Source organism: Monodelphis domestica, chromosome 1 (genome assembly GCF_027887165.1).
Source record: "Monodelphis domestica isolate mMonDom1 chromosome 1, mMonDom1.pri, whole genome shotgun sequence".
NCBI lineage: Eukaryota > Metazoa > Chordata > Mammalia > Didelphimorphia > Didelphidae > Monodelphis > Monodelphis domestica.
In genome coordinates, this window is record NC_077227.1 from 722245091 (window position 1) to 722268035 (window position 22945).

The following is a 22945-nucleotide window of genomic DNA, read 5'->3' on the forward strand; positions in this document are numbered from 1 at the left end:
TCCTTTTTGGTAAAGAAGCTTTCATATTAGATGATCCAAGTGATTAACTCTGGGTTTTGTTAATACTGATTTTGTGCTTTTAGCAATCCCTCTTGGACTAATTCCTCAGCTCCCACTTGCATTGGCAAGATGAGTCCCTAGAAGGAAGCTTATTACTATTCCTTTCTAGATTCTGGGGATAACTTTAAGGGGTTACATTTTCTTGAGCTATTGGACACAAGTCAATTGATTAGTCTCATAAATATTATGCAAATGTAGCAAGGTTATTTATTACAAAAATTATCTGCCTATTCTGTAGGCTCACTCTCCTTTTGCATACACCGGTCCCTGGGAAGAATGTGTTTAAATTAGAGAAAAGATCTGGCCAAATGGAAAACTCATAGCTCCTTGGTGACCAGAAGCCTTTTTCCCTTTGTGGAATTCCCAAGAATGGAATTTATGTGTAGCTTTTTGATGGGTTCCAAGAGCTTGTGTCCTTAAAGACTCATGAAGCTAATTTTCCTCAGTCCTGAAGCTAATTTATTCAGAATTTTTAGTTTGTCTCTGATATGTCTCTTTGACTTCTGATGCAGATGTTTTAAGTCACTGCTGCCCTGAGAATGCTGCTACCAGCTCTGGTACCTACTACTATCAATACTGACAGAGCTTTCATATCTTCTGATATTTCAAAATTCACAAGATTAATAGTGGAGGGGGGAGAAACTCAGTCCTTTCTCTCCCCACAAGAGAATTTCATCTTAGGAGACCCTCACTGCTAGATTTGGCTACCACTGTATTACCTGAGTGTGGGAATTTGTCACACTCCTGGATTAGCTTGCTCTTTTCTCCATGTAGCATGACCAAAATTCTTCAACCAACCAATAACAAGACTTTCCTGTGTGGCATCATCTGTTTCATTCAATGATGAAATAAGTATATTCTTCCCAAATTGATGGAGGACTTTTTCATACCTAATTTATTCTTTAATCAGTTGGTTGATTCAGTGAGGAAAGACTGGGTCTTCTATACTGAAAGCAATTAGGATGGGTGTGGGAACTTGTATCCTAGCATGAAGATATTTGTCAAATTTATTATGGTCTATTCTACAGCACTGAAATTGTACACAAGAACACTGGTGTAGTGTAGCTACTAGAACTTTTAATAAGCTCTGTCGGTTAAGCTTTACTTTCAGTATGCTATTTAATTCCTTAACATATTCATTCAGAGTCTTTTTTCTTGATATTATATTTTTTGTGTCAAACCTATATGAGACCAAGATATTATATTCATCAATTGTGGTCTTTTTATATAATATATAATATTTAATAATATTATATATTATATAAAAATATATAATAATATAATAATATTATATATTATACATAATAATATATAATAATATAATAATAAAATATATTATATAATAATAAATAATAATAATATAATATATATATAAGATATAAGCTTGAAGCTGTGTCTTTGTCATACCTTCATACATGTTAAGAATTTAAATTTATAAAGCCCAAAGGTCATTTGAAACCTGCTGGACACAGATTCAATAAGAGTTATCAGTTTGTTTTTTCATGTAATCATATTGCCTGGTATCATTCAAGTACACATAATGATTACTAAGGTGTTTTGACTTGACTTCCTCTTTAATTTGGAAGTCATATTTCAGGAGAGATGTGAATGGATTTAAAGATAAGTAAAACCATAATTGGTTTAAATTATTTCCTGAAAAATGTTACATTTTTCATTAATTATTCTTGAAATTGTTGTATTGGTTTATTTTGATCATTATCTTAAAATCTTAATGGTAATTAATAACATAGTCTTCATAGATATATAACATCTAGAAGTTCAAAGCACTTTGCATAAATTAAGTCATCTCATAAATTCTTATAATGTCAGCAGTATGTATGAGTGAGAATATAGGCCTAGTGGAAGGATATGATTTGCCCAAGGTCATTGGGATAATAAGCAACAAAGATGAAATCTGAACTCTTGACTCCAACCCCAGTCTTCTTGAAAAGGCCATCCCTTTAGCTGCCCCTTCCCCCTCAAAAAACCAGATGGGCTATCAAAGATGATATGAGATCAAAGTTTCTTTCCAAGTCTAGTCTACCAAGCTTCTTAAAGAGAGCTCACCTGAATATCCAAATGGAAATATTTAGAGACAGGTTTCAGGTGAATGTCCAAGGTGTAAATCCTGAAGAGAACTGAGAAGAGAGAGTCAAACTCCCTGAGAGGAAGAAACCCTCCAAAATTCAGTCACTGCAATCTCCTTTCCCTCTTTTCTGTCCCTCCCTTGACTCCCAGTATCCATCCCAAAAGACCAGCATACCTGTGGATCCTGGAGTGTAGATGGGCTTGTCTGTCTGAATGAAGATATATCCAGTATGGTGGCTAATTAGCACCACTTTTTCCACCTCTGATTGGGAGCTTTTGACCTTGATAGTCACATATTGCTTCAATGGTGAGTTTGGCTTAAACATAATGGAAGGAATCTAAAAAGTGGGGGAAAAGAAGAGTTCATACACAAAAGAGATGGAGATGGCCGGGACAATGATGGAGTGATTGAAGGTGAAGAAAAGCCTCCAGTCTCTAATCATTGCAAAAGCTATAACTCAAGTAGAGCAACTGGGGTTCTTTTCAGGGTACCAAACGTTAGAGGGTGCTGACAGTCCTTTAGCATCAAAGAAAGACATGAGTTTAGTACTTAGTAAGAATAATTTGTTAAAATTAGAAGCTACCAGATAGTAGCATTAAAGTAATTAATTCACACTAGTCATTAGAAGGGCAAATACTGAAGCTAAAATTGAAATATTCTGGCCTAATAATAAGAAGAGAGGACTCATTTTAAAAGATCTTGATGTTGGGAAAGACAAAAGGAAGAAAGAGACTGCAAAAAAGCAGAGGATGAAAAAGATAGTGCCATGGGAGCAATACATATGAATTTGGACAGACTTTGGGAGATAGTCCAGGATAGAAGGGTATGATGTGTGATGGTCCATGGGGTCATGAAGAGTTGTACGACCCAACAACAACAATGACAACAAAATAGTGGCCCTTTCTCCATCAAGTTGAATTGAGGGAATTTTACTTACTGTTTTTCCTGAGCTGAAAAATTGCTTGTTATAGTTGTGCTCAATGCAGGCAGATTAAGGATTATTTCCCTAAGTGGAAGGAGGCAGCTTGGATGTAGATGCCACCTAGGAAGATTAGGGTCTGCTTCGAGGTCCATCAGATTCTCTATTTATCCTGGCCTATTCCTAGAGTTAAACTCCAATCCCTTGGCATTATCAACAGCAAGGTATTTAGTGATGGCTTATTACTCTTACTTGGGATTTTTTTTTCCATTTTAATAACAGCAGAAGAGATTGGTGGGACAGACAGAATGAAGAACGAGGGAGAAAGGTAGAATCAGAAGACCTGGGCTTGAATCCTGTTTCTGCTGCTTACCACTATATGCTTATGGTCATATTAATTAACTTCTTTGGGTCTCAGTTTCTTTTGCTATAAAGTGAGTGGGTTGACATTAAAAGTCCCTGCAAGTTCTAAATCTGTGATTTTTCAAAACCCTGACTATCTAGAGTCCAATTCCTGGGAACTTCAATGAACTACTAGAGTTTTATTCATATCTATTTTTATTGTCCAACTTTAAGTTAGAACCCAACTCTTGTCTGGATTTGTTTCTACTCTGACCTCTTCTTAACAGATTCAAGTAGGCATTTTTCATTGATTCAGACAAAAGAGTCTTGAAAATGGCATGGTTCTTTATGGAAAATTGGGTGATATGGAAAAAATGCTTGATTTGGAGTCAAAACATAATTTGAAATCCTAGCTTTGACACATACTACCTGTGTGACCTTGGGAAACCTGGCAACCTCTCTGGGTCTGAGTTTCCTCATTTGCAAAGCAAGAGTTCATACCACATGTTTCTCCTTTGACCATGTGTGATTGATCAATTGATCACTGAGGTTTGAGGACAACCTTAGTACCAAGAAATAAACCCATTTGCGCGTAGGACCAATCTTATTCCATAATGTGAGGGATCACTCACCTTGATTTTGACAACAGCTGTTCTATTGCTAGAATCCAGGGTGAAGACGATCTCATCAGAGAGATGTTTCTTCTTTGGAAAGTCATAGAAGGTGAGTTTAAAGGTCATGTCAGAGGTGAGATCATGAGCTTCCACCAATATCGTTTCTTCACGCTCAGGATGCATGACATTTGGCGTGATCAATGTGATACTATGGAGGGGCGAATCAATAGAAGGAGAGATTTATGGACCCTTTGCATTCTGTTGCTTCATTTATCCCTATCTAATTAGGTGGTACAATGATAGAGTGTTGGGCCTGTAGTCAGGATGACCTGAGTTCAAATCCAGCCTCAGACATTCACTGGATGTGTCATCCTGGGCAAGTCACTTAATCTGTATGCCTCAGGTTTCTCAACTGTAAAATGAGGATAATAGAAATATCTACTTTCCTTTTTTTTAACCCTTACCTTCCATTTAAAAATCAATGTTGTTTATTGGTTCCAAGGCAGAAGAGTAGTAAGGGCTAGATAATGGAGGTTAAGTGACTTGCCCAGGGTCACACAGATAGAAAGTGTCTGGTACTAGGTTTGACATCCTGTCTCAAGATCTGGCTCCCTATCTGTTGAGCCACCTAATTTAGCTGCCCCCCTTACATCACAAATCTCAGCATGCTGACTTACAGAATTGTTGCCAGAAAAAGCACTTGGCAAACCATTAAATCCCATACAAACTCACTATATTTGGGTTATCATTAACCTTCCTAGCTACTGTTTTCTCAATTATGTATGACCTATGCCCCAGCATGGTACAACAGAAAAATATCTGATAGTTCTTGAGTCACAGAACCTGACTCTGAATCCTGACTTTGTCACTTCCATAGGAAAAACTTCTTTAGGACTTAGTTTCCTTATCTGTAAAGTGGGGCAGATATTGGTATCAGATAACACCTACTGTCTTTTCATAGTATACTTAATTCAGAATGAGGAGAGACCTTGGAGACCATTGAGCCCAAATTCTTCATTTTACATTTGAGATAAGCAATTTGTCCAGCATCACCATATAATTAGTCTACAACAAAAGAATGATTTGAATTCAGGTCTTTTTGACTGCAAGTCCAGTGTCAGTAGGCAGCTAGGTGGTACAGTAAAGAGTGCTGGACCTGGAGTCCAGAAGACTTGAATTTAAATCTTATCCCAGATACTTACTAGCTGCATGACCTCATATAAGTCACTTAGTCTCAGTTTGCCTCAGTTTCCTCAATTGTAAAATGGAGATAGTAAGAACAACTACCTTCCAGGATCATTGTGCCAATCAAATGAGATGTTTATAAGTCACTTAACACAGTACCTGACATATAGTAGATAATAAATAAATGATGTTGCCTTCCCCTTTTCCCCATTCATTAGATCACTATAATTGAATCAGCATTTCCATTACTCTGGGTCCTTCTCAGCTCAGTTCTACAGCAAGAAGGTCTCTCTCTCTCTGAGTCTACCAATAATCAGCCACTAATCAGATCTTGAGTTAGTTGGTTTGTTTCTTTGCTTCAGTTTCTTCCTCTCTCAAATGAGGAGGATGGCTTAGATGATTTGGAAGGTTCTTCCTCACCCTACCATTTTATGACATGTCCCTGGGATCCCAGGCAGGCACAAAAGCTGGAGTTGGACTCATTAAGGAGAGATCAAAGACATGGACTAGAGGGCTTAGGACTACTTACGATCTCTGGCTATGTGATGGGACTAGGAAGAAAAGTCCTAGCAGCAGCAGAGTGAACCTGGAATGGTTCATGATGCTAGCCCAGGATGCTGGGGAGAAGCCGTATCTGTCTCCCTCTCTCATCTTCAATAACAGTTCTTGACAGCAGACACAGTATTTGTATGACCCAGAGACTCAAGCCAACAGAGATAAAGGAGTGGGGTGGGAAGGGAAGAGAGGAAATGAGCAATCAGGTACAAGTTCCTCTCTCCCTCCTCCATTTCACAGCAGCCCTTTAGACTCAGACAGGAGAAGGTAGCAAATCAGGAACATTTGGACCAGCACCCCAGCTGGCAGAGAAAGAGAAGAGAAAGGTAACTTCTGTCTAGTTCAGAGAACAAAAGTCACCAAGGACTCCTCAGGTCCCTGCTAACTCTAAAATACTATGATTGTCTTGTGATTTTTGCTTATTTGATACCGTTATCCAGAAGGCCCCTGAGGTGATTTCTTCTCCTTGTCCAATAGTCTCATTTAAACATTTTGGGGGGGGGGTGGAGGGTGGAAACCAGACTTATGATTTAATTAATGAAGACAACTTTTCAGGAAGAAATTTCCTCTGTAAATGCAAGTTGGTACCTGCACTGGGATTTGTCTTGGACAATTCCAAATAATTCATAATGAGAGATGCTTTCCACCTCCAGAGAAAGAACTGAGAGAGTCTGAATGTAGCTCAAAACATACCATTTTCCACTTTTTTCATTTTTGTCTGTGTTTTCTTTCATTACGTGACTAATATGGAATTCTTTTACATGGTTGCACAAATTGCTTGCCATTTTAGGAAGGGAAGTGTGGAGAAAGAGGGAGAGAATTTGGAACTCAAAATTTTAAAAACAAATGTGAAAAAAATTATGTTCAATTTGGAAAAAATAAAATGTTGTTTTAAAAAACCCTTATCTTGAAGAGTTACCTGTCTCAATGAGAGCGAAGATCTTATGAGTGGACTTGCCCGGGGTCACACAGCCAGAATATGTTAGGACTTGAACTCAAATCTTCCTGACTTTAAGGCCAAATATCTAGCCATGGCACCATGTTGATTTAACATGGTGTCTGGAACATACAAAGCAATTTAATAAATACCTTATCATTTTATCATCTCCCTCTTTCTCATCTATCATCTGCCTTTGGATCTATCTTCTACTTACCTATCTATCCATCAAAATGAAAATTCTTCATCAGTTACAGAATATTAGAGTTGCATTTATTGACTGTGCTTGATCTCTGCCCATAAGCAGTGGCTTCCCCAGCAACATACATGTCATCCCTATGTCCTCTTTACCCTGTTCCTGCCAACTTCTATGGAGCTTTGTAGCTTGTGGTCTCCATCTTGCCTCAGTGAGGCAGTCCCATCATCTGATCATGTGATCATCAAAGGTTTAGAGATGGAAGTTACGTTAGATTATAATAGAGTTCAGTTCATTTTACAGATTAAGAAACAAGGCTAAAGAAATGAAATGACTTGGCCAAGGTCTGCAAGTAGGTAGGTAGGTGGCCCAGTGAATAGAGCAATGGACTGAGAATCAAGAAAACTCATCTTCCGAAATTCAAAACTGACTTCAGATTTAATTGTTGTGTGACCCTGGGCAAGATATTTAATTCTGTTGGCCTCAATTTTCTCATCGGTAAAATGAGCTGGAGAAGGAAATGGCAAACCATTCTGGTAACTTTGCCAAGAAAACTCCTCAAAAGAGAGTTACAGAGAGACAGAGACAACTGAAATGACAACCATGAAATTAAGGTCTGCAAGTAGTAGATCACAGCTTGGAAATAAGGTCCTCTGTCTCTAGATTCAAATTCTTTCCACTGAACTTCTTGTGACCAAAGGAAAGAAGGTTAGAATTGAGTTAGAGCAATGATACAAGTAAATAAATATAATACAAAATAGAAGATTAAAAGTGTTTAGGGGAAGCTTAAAAAGTCACAAAAAACTGAGAGATTATTCCATTAATAATAAGAACCAACCCTTATGTTAGTTTTTAAGAAGTCTATTCCTTTTATCATTTCAATTTACATGTAGAAATAATTCTCAACAATTGTTTTCTTATATTTTGTGATACAAATTCTCTTTTCCTCCCTCCCAATCCCTCTCCCTAAGTCAGTAAATAATCTGACATAGGTTACATAAACACTGTCATGCAATATGAATTTCTATATTTACCAGGTTGTAAAAGACTTACATACAAGAAAAAACTCATGAGAGAAATAAAGTGAAAAATGGTATGCTTTCATCTACATTCAGACTTTGACAGTTCCTTCTATGGTGGTGGATAACATTTTTCATTGTGAATGTCTTGGATCTTTATATTGCTGATAATAATTTAGTACTTTCCAGTTGATCATTGTACAATATTTCTGTTATCATATTCAAAATTCTGATTCTACTCACTTCATTCAGCATCACTTCATATAAGTCTTCCCCTATCACTCCATGCAAGCTTGAGAATGATGAAAGCAGATGAGAAAAAATGAATTTTTGGCTCAAACTTGAACATTTCTTAAAGGTTTCACAATGTATTTATCCTGGCAGAAAACCTTCACTTTTATGGGAATTGGGGCATAAATATCAAAGAAAAGGCTTTGTGACAACATTCAGGAGAAAAACAAACAGATGTCCAAATATAATGACCTGGGAAAAGCTGTGGATATTGGGAAATAGTGAGTAAGAGGAAAACCCCTACTGTCTTTTCCAACTTTAAGATTCCATGATTCTATGCCATTGACAAATCCTTTTTGCAATTTCTCCCCTCCTTCCTTAGAAAAGGCTGTGATAACCTATGCCCAGGTATTTTCCCCTCATTTCAAAGGAAAGATCCAATAAGAAGATAAGCTTCTATTTTTCCCCCTAAGTGGATGGACTTAGCCCAAAGGGCAGCTTTGAATGGAAGATGGAATACTGCTGTTCTACTCCTATTTCTGAGTACCATTTTGACCAATATGTTGGAAACCTTAGACATAAATGATGATACTACATTGAAGGCTTGCTTAGTGAGGAAAAGAAACACTGGGTTTAGTTTGAGAAGACAATGTTATGATACTCAAATTCTAGAACATATTACTAACCAGATGGTTTCATAGCTTGCAGAATACAGAAGTAAGAAAGACTTAAGAAAACATTGAGTTGAAATCTTCATTTTATGGATAAGGAATCTGAGGGAAGAGACATGTTTATAGTCACATAGGTAGTGTTAAAGAGCATTTTCTTAATCTCTCACCCTGTTTCTAATATTGGAATATAAGATAGTTTTGTTTGTAAGATCCATTGGGGAGAATGCTCTCCCAAAGGATCTCGGGGGAGATATGTTAGAAAGTAGGTAATAAGTAGCAAACCTAATACCACATAGGTAAGTAGGAAAAGGTTCAAACCAACTTCAGTCCTCTGACTTCTATGAGTATTTACAAAGGAAGATAGTAAACTTTAAAAGGCAATACTAGCTCATAAGGACAAAATTATGACAAGCCTTCATCAATTCCTTTTTTTTATGGAGTTACAAGTCAGGAGAATTCCACAGAGAGAGCAGATCTTTTTTCTTTAACCTAAATTATTTTATGTGAATTTGTCAAATATTAAGAAACAAACATATACAAAAAAGAGAAAATTAGATTTGCATATAGAATTGTGAATCTATTATGTATAGCTTGGCTTTGTTTTTTTTAAGTATGCATTAAATTAAACATGGTGGTCTTGTGTCTATGAACTTTCTTCTGCTCTCTTGGATGTATTTTTTAAACCTTTATCTTCTATTTTAGAATCAGTACTATGTGGACAGAAGAGTGGAAAGGGCTGGGCAGTGGGTGTTAAGTGACTTGCCCAGAGTCACACAGCTAGGAAGTATCTGAGGCTAGAGTCGAACTGTGGTAAAATTTTCTCTAAGAATATTCAATTTTAGATAAATAAAGTCAAAATGCTCCAAGCCAGGTAGGTAGTTAGGTTTTATTGGAAGAGGGCCAAGTCCTCCAACAAAGTCAGACCCCTCTATAGAAACAGGAGACTAAGCCCACTGGAAGGAACTTGCTTTTATAACCTTAGAGTAATAATCTGATTTTTCCATACAAGTGTACAAAATATCATGAGACCGATTATCCCTTCAAAGGACAAAGTCACCCAGTAACAATACTCATTGGTCAGTTCATCTAAGAAACAACCCATATTTGTCCATACGGTAGATCATGTAGGAAGTACCCCTTATTTGGTAAGAGAGATCTTTTGACCATGACCTAAGAGTCACTTGATGGTCATCGGGGGAGAGAAGAAGATATTAGTTGGGCTCATTCACCCCTGACAAAGTTAGGTGGTATCTGGTTATGAAACTTAAGGTCAAAGACAATGATGCAAACCCAATCACAAGGAGGGTGCGTGCATGAACTGAAACTCAGAAGGGTGGGGGCTGACTCCAAGGCCTAAGTTAGAACAGTTTTAAAACTTAACTAAGATATAAATGAAAAAGCCTTATAAAATCATAACTTATACTAATTATCTTGGAAATACAATTATGATTATCTTAAAACGATCACTAACATTAAAATCTAATCATGTATAAGGGGTCAGCGGTATTCTTTCACTAACAGAATCAAAGACCTTCCATCTCTAGACCTGGCTCTCAATCCACTAAGCCACCTAGCTCCTCCCTCTTCTATTCTATTTTAAAGAATGTTTCATTGACCCTTTTCTTTCTTTTGTACTTTGTTGGTATCCTTATCACTACTTACTATTAGCCACACTCCCAATGCTTTTTCTTTGTAGCAAATAATTATAGTCAAAATAAATCTATACATTGTCTATGTCTGAGAATATATGTTTTAAGAGTTGAGAATTCTATATATTTCCAACACAGCTCAGCAGCAAAAACTAGAAAGAGAAATCCCATTCAAAATCACCTTAGTCAAAATAAAATACCTAGGAATCTATCTCCGGAGACAAACACAGGAACTATATGAACACAACTACAAAACACTCTCCACACAACTAAAACTAGACTTGAGCAATTGGAAAAACATTAACTGCTCATGGGTAGAACGAGCCAATATAATAAAAATGAACATCCTACCCAAACTTATTTATCTATTTAGTGCCATACCATCCAAAAAATTTCTTTACTGATTTAGAAAAAACCATAACAAAGTTCATTTGGAAGAACAAAGGATCAAGGATATCCAGGGAAATAATGAAAAAAAAAATACAAAGGAAGGGGGCCTTGCAGTTTCAGATCTCAAACTATATTATAAAGCAGCAGTCATCAAAACAATTTGGTACTGGCTAAGAGACAGAAAGGAGGATCAGTGGAATAGACTTGGGGCAAATGACCTCAGCAAGACAGTATATGATAAACCCAAAGATCCCAGCTCTTGGGGAAAAAATCCACTATTCGATAAAAACTGCTGGGAAAATTGGAAGGCAGTATGGGAGAGATTAGGTTTGGATCAACACCTCATACCCTACACCAAGATAAATTCAAAATGGGTGAATGACTTGAACATAAAGAAGGAAACTATAAGTAAATTAGGTGAACACAGAATAGTATACATGTCAGACCTTTGGGAAGGGAAAGACTTTAAAACCCAGCAAGACTTAGAAAGAGTCAAAAAATGCAAAATAAATAATTTTGACTACATCAAATTAAAAATCTTTTGTACAAACAAAACCAATGTAACTAAAATCAGAAGGGAAGCAACAAATTGGGAAACAATCTTCATAAAAATCTCTGACAAAGGTTTAATTACTCAAATTTACAAAGAGCTAAATCAATTGTATAAAAAACCAAGCCATTCTCCAATTGATAAATGGGCAAGGGACATGAATAGGCAGTTTTCAGATAAAGAAATCAGAACTATTAATAAGCACATGAAAAAGTGTTCTAAATCTCTTATAATCAGAGAAATGCGAATCAAAACAACTCTGAGGTATCACCTCACACCTATCAGAGTGGCTAACATGACAGCAAAGGAAAATAGTGAATGCTGGAGGGGATGTGGCAAAGTAGGGACAATAATGCATTGCTGGTGGGATTGTGAATTGATCCAGTCATTCTGGAGGGCAATCTGAAACTATGCCCAAAGGGTGATAAAAGACTGTCTGCTCTTTGATCCAACCATAGCACTGCTGGGTTTGTACCCCAAAGAGATAATGGAGAAAAAGACTTGTACAAGAATATTCATAACTGCGCTCTTTGTGGTGGCCAAAAATTGGAAAACGAGGGGATGCCCATCAATTGGGGAATGGCTGAACAAATTGTGGTATATGTTGGTGATGGAATACTATTGTGCTAAAAGGAATAATAAAATGGAGGAATTCCATGGAGACTGGAACAACCTCCAAGAAATGATGCAGAGCGAAAGGAGCAGAACCAGGAGAACATTGTACACAGAGACTGATACATTGTGGTACAATCAAACATAATGGAATTCTCCATTAGTATCAATGCAATGTCCCTGAACAATCTGCAGGGATCGAGGAGAAAAAAACACTATCCACAAGCAGAGGACAAACTGTGGGAGTAAAAACCCCAATGAAAAGCAACTGCTTGACTACAGGGGTTGAGGGGATATGATTGAGGAAAGACTCTAAATGAACACTCTAATGCAAATACCAACAACAGGGAAATGGGTTCGAGTCAAGAACACATGTGATAACCAGTGGAATCATGCGTCGGCTATGGGAGAGGGAAAGGTGGTGGGAGGGAGGGGAGGGGAGGAAAAGAAAATGATCTTTGTTTCCAGTGAATAATGTTTGGAAATGACCAAATAAAATAATGTTTAAAATTTTAAAAAAAAGAATAAAAAGTAGAAAATGTTAAAAAAAAAAACACCGAGGAAAAGCAACTGCTTGACTACAGGGGTTAAGGGGACATATCTGAGGTGAGACTCTAAATGAACACTCTTATGCAAATACCAACAACATGGAAATGGGTTCGAATCAAGAACACAAGTGAAACCCAGTGTAATAGCGCGTTGGCTATGGGGGGGGGTAAGGAAAATGATCTTTGTCTCCAATGAATAATGTTTTGAAATGACCAAATAAAATATTGTTTTAAAAAAAGAGTTGAGAAACATCATCAACCTTCTAGAGTCATTGCATTGTTCAGAGATCTTAAATGTTTCAAAGTTTTTTCTTTAAATTCACAATATTATAGTTATTGAATAAATTGTTCTGGTTCTACTCACTTTACTCTGCATCATACAAGTCTGTAAATTCTCTAAATCTGTTTCTTTCATTATTTATTTCATAATATTCTTCATATACCATAATTTGTTCATCTACTCCCCAACTGATAGGCATCTATTTTACTTCCAGTTCTTTGCTACAACAAAAAATGCTGCTATAACTGTAAGGGGAAATGATTATTTGATTTGTATTGATCAGTTTGGAGACTTTATCTATTTTATTGTCTTTTTTATGGATATATTTTATATCTATACCAACAAATATTATCAACAATTTATGAAAAATAGCATAAAAGTGATTGTGACTGATAGCATGCAGCATCCTTACACTTTTGCATTTTACTATTTTTTCTTCCAATTCAAAAGTAGTTATTTTTTCTTCCTCACATTTACTCTGCTCCCCAACTACACAACAAAAAGAAAAAAGTAAAAGTTCATAACAAATATACATAATCAAGCAAAACAGACTTCCACATTGGCCATGTCCAAAAATGGATGTCTCAATTCTGCAATATTTTTATACACATAGAATCTTTCCCTCTTTCTTTGATCTCCTTAGAGTAGTAGTATCACTAGGTCAAAGTGTTTGCATCTTTTAGTGACTTTTTGGATGTAGTTCTAAATTGCTTGTCAGAATAGTTGTTCCAATCCACAGTTCCACCAGCAGTGTATTGAATGCCTGTTCTACCACAAACCCTCCAATGATTACTATTTTCTATTTTGGGGGGAAGGGTTGTCATCTTTGTCAATATGATGGGTATGGATCTCAGAGTTATTTTAATTTGAATTTGGCTTCTTAATAATTTGGAAGATTACTTCATATGGCTTAGATTATCCATATGGCATGGATAGCTTGAATAACTTCATTTGAGAACCACTGTATAGCTGATTTTCAAGAAGTCATGTTCATTCTCTCCTCTTGCCCTCTTCATAATTCTTGTTGAAAAAATGCAGAAATGTAAGTTGGATGAACTTATTCTCAGGAAGATTCACAACCAAATTTAGCACTCTCTTCACTACACAATAGTCAACTGTCCTTAAAATTTTATTCTCTAGCTGATGATAAGCTCTTTGATGGAAGTAATTGTGATGCCTAATGAATAGAGAAATGAACTAAGGTAGAATGATACTCTAGAAAGACCACTTGCCCTGGAGTCAGAGAACTTGGGTTCAAATGCTGTGTGACATTGGGTACGTCATAATCTCTCTGAGTGTCTGTTTCCTCAACTTTAGTGGGTAGGGTTTGGACTAGAAAGCCTCTAACATTTTATCAACTCTATAACTATCATTTTATGAATTAAAGATGGGACTAATCATGAAAATCCATTTTCTTGAATGTGATTTTAGATTTCTAGTACTATCCTCTTTTGATTTCTTCAGTTCAAATATTATTTCCAATATGTTGGACACGGCCAATGTAGGATTTCCTTTATTATTCTATCACTCTACCTATTATGGCCAATGTAGGACTATTTGGATAGGTAAAGCCTATTTTTCTAACCACTTGTCTACTTAGGTTTCTGTTTAATAGTTATTCTTCCTTTCCAAATTCCACCCAAATAGAGACTTACCACATTTAAAATGCCTGCTTTCTCTTTTATTTTAAATGTCAGTATTTCAGTCAGTCAATAAGCATTTATTAAACATTAAGTATATGCCAGGAACTATTCTAATCACTATGATTACAAATACTGTAGAAGCAGAAAGGACAATCCCTACTGATTTTCATGGGGAAGACAACATATAAAAGGAACTAAAAATCAGGGGGATTGCACTGAGGTATGATAGAGAAAGTCTTTTGGCGATAAGTCAGCAGTTGCTAGTTGCTATAGCTTCTCTCTTTCACTCCACTGTCCTTATGATTTTTAATCCTGAAACTTTGATAGAGTCTCAACCAGTTACCAGTTAATGGTTTGGTAAGTTTAGGCTTTGGTATAGAGAATGGGATTTTAGCTGAGATTTGAATCCTTCAAATCCCAAAAGGGGGAGAGAAAGAGAAAGAGATGAGGGAGCAGACAATTCCAGGCATGAAGAACAGCCAGTAAAGATGCTTTGAGTTAGAAGATGGACTGGCTTGTGTGATGATCAGGAAGAAGGCTGATGCCACTGAATCATGTAGTACTTTGTGAGGGAATAAGAAGACTAAGAAGGAGGAGGTCTGGTTCTGAAGGTCTTTGAATGCCAAAATGAAGATTTTATATTTGATCTTGGAGGTATAGAGCGCCTGGAGTATATTGAATAGAGAATTACATAGAGCCTTTTAAAGGAAAATTGACTTGACAGCTGAGTGGAGGATTACCTGGAGTGGGAAGAAATTTAACGTAGGAAGTTTGAACAGTTCCAGCTAAATGGTGTCCATAAGCTTAAGTTTGTTTCTTAGTTTTGACTTCCTGCTTACTAGGGTCATTGTCTTTGTCTGACATGGTCAGTATTAACTCCCTTTTTAACGTCCTTATTTGCATCTTGTGACTTTTTGATTCATTTTAGGTTGTCTCTGTCAAAGAATCCCCCCAGTATTAAGTGGATCTAATAGCTTCAAGAGGCATAAGATCTGGGGTAGCTAAGTGGCACAGTGAATAGAGTACCAGGTCTGGAGTCAGGAGAACCTGAGTTCAAATCTGGTCTCAAACATTTCCTAGATGTGTGATCTTGGGCAAGTCACTTAACTCCATTTGCTAGCCCTTGTTCTTCTGTCTTGGAGCTATTAAAGTAGGTAAAGTAAGAATTTTTTTTAAAAGAAGTTTAGGATCTTCCATGAAAATAAATGTGAAAGAGCACAAAGCTTAACCTAGAAGGAATTACCTAGATTGCTGTAAATATAATTGGCAACAAGCTATCCAAGGTGTTTAATGCAATATCAATAGTATTAGATAAGTTGGAGCTACATTTTAAAATTAATAATGTGGACAGCATTTGGTATTCAAAGGTTCAAACTTTGTACCAATTGGATTTTGTCAGAAAAGGTATATTCAGAATGGTAGTTGCAAAAAGTTTAAGGCAAATTGTGTTGAGGCTGTTCAATCTATTTCCTTCCAAGGAGAGGAAGTGTTGAAGCAAGATGAGCTTTAGCTCAGCTCTGTAGTCAGAGGAGTCAGTCAAAGCCCCTCTCTTGTTAAATCCCCAAGGACCAGAGTCTGCAGGGAGAACCATGGGAGAAGAACAGTGGTCTATAGTGGGACTTCCCCTGGTTTGAAACAACCTTTATAGGAGATCTCCTTGCATGCACCTGGGTGTTTTGCATGTTCTTCCCTAGAGACAGCTCCTGAAAAGTTCTTTCTGCTCTCCTGAAGCCACAAAAAGGCTCAGGACATAGAAGCTGATGTTCTACAAGATGGGGTTCCCTGTCCAGATCCTGTTGATGTTAGTGATGCAGATTCCTGGTGAGAAAGGGATGGAGAAGAAAATAGAGGTTGAAGACTTTGGACCACTATTTTTCATGGCCCTTGATTCTGTCCCATTGGGGGAGACTTTGGGCTTGTCCTTCGGATTTTAGGCTAAACTGGATAATACTTCTGAGATGATTTCATTCAACCCCACAGAGATATCATGGGGGGTATATCTGGATATGTAAGAACTAGGATGGGAAGTGGTTTTGTTTACTGGGAAAGGGATTCATCAATGATTAGAGTCTAGAATCTAGTGGAACCACTGGAAACATATTTATTAATGCCTAAGAAACAGACAAAGCCAAGTAGTTTTGTGAATTAATTGAAAGACAGTGAGCTCTACTGGAAAAATGATAGTCTGTCATTTCATGACCTGATTTCAAGTACAGGCTCTGCCATTCATTACTTTTTTTTTTCCTTAGGCAAGTCATAGCTTCCCTGGGCCTTGGGTTGTTCATTTGTTAAATGAGGGGTTTAGACAAACTGGCCGCTGAGATCTCTCCCAGCTCTATATCTATGATCCTGTGGTCATATGACTTACTATCTGTGTGACAATGGGCAAGTCAATTAACCTTTCTGGGTGCAGTTTTCCAATGGAAAAGGGGATGGGAGTTGATCACCTTTAAGTTCCCTTTTACTTCTAAATTTGTCATTTTATCATAACTAAATTCAGGAGGAAGAGTGCACAGATTCTAGTCTAGGTTCCTTTCTCATATTTTGCTACATGACCTGGTGCAATTGTTATCATCTCTTCTAGGTCTCAGTTTACTCATTTGCTAATCAATGGGAGTATAATAGATAATACCTATGAAAAAAAGGCAAAATTTTTTTGACATTTTATTTCTTCTCATTTCAGACTTATATGGATCAATTGTGATGTCCCAATCTCCTTCCTCTGTGTCTGTGTCTCCAGGAGAAAAAGTTACCATGTTTTGTCAAGCCAGTGAGCCTGTGAGTTACCTGTATGGCCTTCAGACATCCAACAGTTTACACTGGTATCAACAGAAACCAGGGCAAAGTCCTAAGCCAATCATCTATAGAGACTCCTACCTTAAGGAAGGTGTCCCAGAAAGGTTTGCTGGTGGGGGAGGTCATATGGATTTCACTCTTACCATCAATGGTTTTGAAGTTGAAGATGCTGCTACCTATTACTGTCTGCAAAGTGAAGAATGGCCTCCCACAATGATATAACTCTAAACAAAAACTTCTTGGGCTCTGTGCTTGTCCAGACCAGCTGCTTCCTCCCTAGCACTGTAGGGTAAGAGCTTTTGAAGACTACAAGTGAGAGAACCTACCTCTGTTCTGCTCTGTGAATTGTTCTTTTGGTTTACTCTAACTTTGTGACTCTTTTTGTTTTGTTCTGTTTTGCTTTTACTCTCCAACGAGGATACATTCCAAAATCACAGACTTCTAGCCCTAGAGAGGACTTTTGCTATCTTTTTTACAGTGTGAATTTTGGATTTACTCCACCCTGCTTAGTCTAGCAATCAGGAATGTATACACCCCTACTTAAGAATTAAATGTTGAGGAGGATGGTCTATGACAGACATGTGCTAGCAAATGACAAATCAGAAATAACTGACAGACCCCTGGGCTGTCCTAAGTCAAGCTTAAGCTACTATTGGTACATGTGAGACGCAGGAAGTGATGTAAAAAACGGTCTATATATTTCACGTCACTTCCTCTCTCCAACCTCTTTTTGTGGAGAGCTGGCTCTCTTTCTTGGCAGAGACATGGCTGGTGGCAGCGTGCTGGGCATCTTGGCATCTTGGCATGCCTGCAGCTCTTGTCCAGGTTTGGCATTGAGTGTCTTGGCGTGGCTCAGGTGAGACATCTTCCCTGAGCTCTCTCAGAGTTTAGGCTGATTCTTTTTTTTCCCCTTTACCTTTCCTAAAACGCCATCCTCCTAGGAGGCCCCTCATTTTGGAGGAGGCCTCATGACTGAGGTCTCCAAATTCCCCTTGGCACAGGGTAGGCCGGAGAAATCCTATACCCTTTTCCCTTTCTCTTCTTCTTAATTCCTTCCCTCTATATTAATTAAAGCACCATAAAATTCCCAAACTGACTTGAGTATTTTTATTGGGATTGAATTAAATCCCTGGCAATCATAGTATAATATATTAGCAAATATATATATATATATATATATATATATATTTACCCCTTACAACAGTCATGGAATTGGAAAGATAGAAATCTCAGTGGCCATTTCATCAAACCCATACACAAAAGGGCATTGCCATTACATGCCACTATACTGCCTGCCATGTATCATTCAGCCCCTGCTGGAAGATCTCTAATAATGGATAATTCACTATGCTCCCAAGGCAACTGTTTCACACAATAGAGACAGTATTAGCTGTTAGTTTGTTGTTCAGCCAACAAATCTTGGTTGACTTCTCTATAGCTTCCATCTGAGATTAAGCAGAACAAGTCAAATTCCCTTCCACTGACAGTCCTTGAAATGTTTAAAGATGGTTTTTGTTTTCCCTCTAAGTCTTCTCAATTAGTCCACTAACCTGCATATATTTACCAAGTGCTTATTGTATGTCAGGCTCTGTGTTAGGCATGGGGTTACAAAAACAAAGAATGTAATCATCTCTTCCCATAAGAAGATTTTTAAGGTTAAACATCTCCATTCCTTCAACTGATTCTCTTATAGATTCAAAGACTTTTTAACTTTATATTTATAGTCCTTTATAAATATATTCCCTTTCTAGGCTTTTTTAATTATAGTTACAAACCATCTGCACTCTCTTGTTATAATAATACATAATATGAATGAGAATGTCATTTTTTATATTAACTTATTAAGCTGGTCAATCTCCTAAACTTCTCATCTATACTGCTTCAGGGGACAACACAGTTCACTGGCCAGAGAGTTTATCTTCATAATTGGCATATTTAGCTTATAACAGCTGGCCCATGTGCAGCTGGTCCAAGCACACACCTCCCTTGGGGGGGGGGTGGCAGTTTCATCAGTGTGGCTCAGTTGTTTCAGTTTGATTCAGTAGTTTGGTTTTATTCAGTTTCATTCACTTTGCATAGCAGTTGTATGTGCAGGTTTGGCAGAGGCAGAGACAGAGACAGACAGAAATATAGACAGAGACACAGAAAGACAAAGAGAGAGAGAGAGAGAGAGAGAGAGAGAGAGAGAGAGATCTCCACACATCTTATATCTTATATCTTTCTTCCTACATAGCTGGGTTCTTAACCCTTTTGTGTGTCATGGATGCCTGTCTGTTGAAAACTATGAACTTTTACCCCAGAATTTTTCAAAAATATCATAATTGAAGGAAATAGTAAGCTTCATTTAGAAGATAAAGTTATATATTTTTCCAATTAAAAGTCATGATATCCCTAAAGCTATCCCTGGATTCCTTGGGGAAACCTTGGAATCCAGGTTAAGAATCCCTGCTACAAGGGCTAGAGTTTTCTGAACAATGGTTGAAGGGCAAGGACATGTTCCCAGAGGAGGGTTTTCAGATCTATCACCATTCTGTAATGAGTAGGGCTGGGCCCCACATGAACCCACCAACTTACTTGTTCAAGAATTAGGGTGAGTTATTTCTCTAAATCAGCAATATTTGATCTCTCTCTCTCTCCCCCTCTCTCTCTCCTCTCTCTCCCTCTCTCTCTTCTCTCCCTCTCTCTCTGCTGTTTTAAGTTGTGTAGTGCAAAGACTGGATAGCTTTCACCCTCCACCTTTGGTTTAATTTTGGTGCCTCAGGGGTAGGAATCCCTGTCATCTTGGCAGAGGTAGAATAAGGATAGACATTCATAAGTATGAGGCAGTGTGGGGTGGCTGAAGGAAGGAGCTGTCCCTCTTCTGTCTAGCTGCTCTGATAGGTCAGCAGACAGTCTCTCAGAGCTTGAACTAGGCTCTAATGCTCTTGGAATTTATATAGGATGGGGGATTGTGAGGAAAGGGATTTGGCTGAGGCTGGGAAACAAAATTTTCCGGCCCACACACAAAGTCTAAGTTTAAAAATTATGAAAAACACCATAGAAGAAAGAGGCACTGTGCAGCAGAAAAACACATTTTATTAAAGTAATGGACATGATAAGTATGTGCATGACTTTAAGCATAAAATTAAGCAAGGGGAGGCTACAATAATATCTCTCTGGAGTGGGGTAGCTATATGAAGAATTCACTACATTGTGGACTTAGCACAATAACTGGGATATAGTATATGCTTAACAAATGCTTGTTGACTTGACTTTGGATTTGATCAAAGTATGTGTCTCTCTGAATTGGGCCTCAGCAGTACTGTTTTATATGAGGTTGAGCTCTTTTCTCTAATGCATTCCCTTCTGAGATTATCTCCCATCTACCCTGTTGGTCTCTTGTATGTCTGTAATTGTTTGCATGTGGTCTCCCCCATTAGAATGTGGGCTCCTACATGAAAGACCTATGGGGCAAAATTTATGACCAAACAGGGCATAGAGACCATTATGAGATATAGAATAGGTAACTTTGACTATATTAAGATTAAAAAGTTTTCCCACTAACAAAGCAACTCAGATTAGAAGGGAAACCAAAAAAAAAAACTGGGAAAAATTTTTAGATCAAGCATCACTGGCAAAGGCTTAATTTCTCAAATATATGGAGAACTAAATCAAATTTATAAGAACACAAGTCATTTCCTAATTGATAAATGGTCAAAGGATATGAACAGGCTATTTTTGGATGAAGAATTTAAAACTATCTTTAGTCATATGAAAAAATGTTCCAAATCACTATTACTTGGAAAAATGCAAATTAAACAACTCTGAAGTATCATCTCACAACCATTAGACTAGTTAATATGACAAAAAATGGAAAATGACAATTGTTGGAGGGGATGTGGGAAAACCAGAACACTAATGCATGGTTGTGGAACTGTGAACTGATATAACCATTTTGGAAAGCAATTTGGAACCACAACCAAACAGCATACTCTTTAATCTGTCAATACCACCAATAGGTTTATAACCCTAAATGATCAAAGATAAGGAGAAAGGACCTATTTGTACCAAAATATTTAGAACAGCTCTTTTTCTGGTGGCAAGGAATTGAGGGGATATCTATCAATTGGGGAATAGCTGGACAAATTATGGCATATGATTATAATGGACTATGATTATGCCATAAGAAAGGACAAAGTGCTTAACAACAACAACAACAACAACAACAACAACAACAACAACAACAAAACAACCCGGGAATGTATGTGAAGTGATTTATATACTATCTTTCACTTTGTCTCTTTCATGAATTTTTCTTATACAAGCAATATGTGTCTTCTTTTATAATATGAAGAGCATGAAAATATATATTTCAGGATAGCTTACATATAACCTATTTCATATTACCTGCCATCTCAGGAAGGAGGAGGGGAAGGAGAGAAGGAGGATAGGTCATAAAATGTCAGAAAATTATTATTAAAAATTGAATCTGTATGTAGTTGGGAAAAAAACATAATGTTTAAAATGACAGGGAGAATGAGAATTCTCCAATGGTTCATAAAGGTGCATTGTGTCTGGCATGTTGGAATTATGAAAATAAAAAAGTAATTCAAAATCTCAAAAAAACAAGTTTAAATCAGGTTAATAATGATAAGTATAACTTTAAAAATGGAAAGCCCAACATGAAATTATGAAGAGTAAAATGTGCAGAACCAAGAGAATATAATATGCAGCAACAGAAATATTGTTTGAAGAATAATTTGCATCCACCTCCAGAGAAAAAAACTAATAAATAGAAACCATCAAGACATAGTTTATATATACACATATCTTTTTGTCAAATTATGCCTTTTTGTATGGGAAGAGGAAGGAAGGAGGAAAAGAGATGTCTGAAAACTTTAATGTAACAAACAAATTAATTAATTGATTTTTTTAAAAGGACTTTCAAGATCCTTGTAAATTCAACCTCACAAATCAGGAAGAGGGGGCAGAGCCAAGATGGCAACTTAGCAGCAGTAAAAGCTGAAACCACTCTGTCAATCCTTCCAAACCAATCTAATAAATGAGGAAGAAGGGTGAGGGCAGAAGATGAAATTATTTAAGGGGACAAGATATCAACTTCTTAAAGTCTTAACTCAAGGTCTAACAAACCATGCAATTTCTTAGGTAGTAGTTATAGTTATCCTTTTTCTCTATTTTTGGACGATTCAATCATCCCTTTCCAATTTCTCTTATTTTATATTCTCTATCTATTCTTGGCACAATAAGGATGAATTTTAGCAGTGTCCCATGATTCTTAAAGGGGTTACAACTTTTTTGTGTCAGTCTTACTATTAAGTTATATTAATAGATCATTCCTCCCTTTAGTTCTTTTATTGAATTTATAAAACATTCTGAAGGTTAGAATATAGGCTCCATGAGGGAAGGGAGTATTTTACTTATGTCTTTATATTCTAAGTGTCTCCTAAAGTAACTGGAATAGAACAAATGCTTTAAAAATACATGCTGATTGATTGGGTTAACTGTCTATCATTCTATCTTCTAATTGTTAGATTTAATTATCTCATTGTTATTATGGTTATTTACTCCTGTGGCTTTTTCCTTACTTTCCTTTATCTCTTAATATTTGTCACCATATTCTACAAACCCTCCACACAATACCAATCCAGTGTTATAACAC

At 37.0% G+C, this 22945-nt stretch overlaps 1 protein-coding gene across 1 annotated transcript in view; it reads right to left on the bottom strand.

The window, feature by feature from the left end:
* LOC100028784 (A.superbus venom factor 1-like) overlaps positions 1-5983 on the bottom strand; it is an 87296-nt gene extending 81313 nt beyond the window's left edge. Inside the window, exons 1-4 of the mRNA XM_001378686.5 lie at positions 5739-5983; positions 4043-4232; positions 2324-2486; positions 2128-2198 (exon numbers count right to left, since the gene is read on the bottom strand). Coding sequence (XP_001378723.4) covers positions 2128-2198; positions 2324-2486; positions 4043-4232; positions 5739-5860 — 546 coding nt within the window. The 5' untranslated portion in view covers positions 5861-5983. The remainder of the gene's footprint in view (positions 1-2127; positions 2199-2323; positions 2487-4042; positions 4233-5738) is intronic.
* Between the last annotated feature and the right edge of the window lie 16962 nt (positions 5984-22945).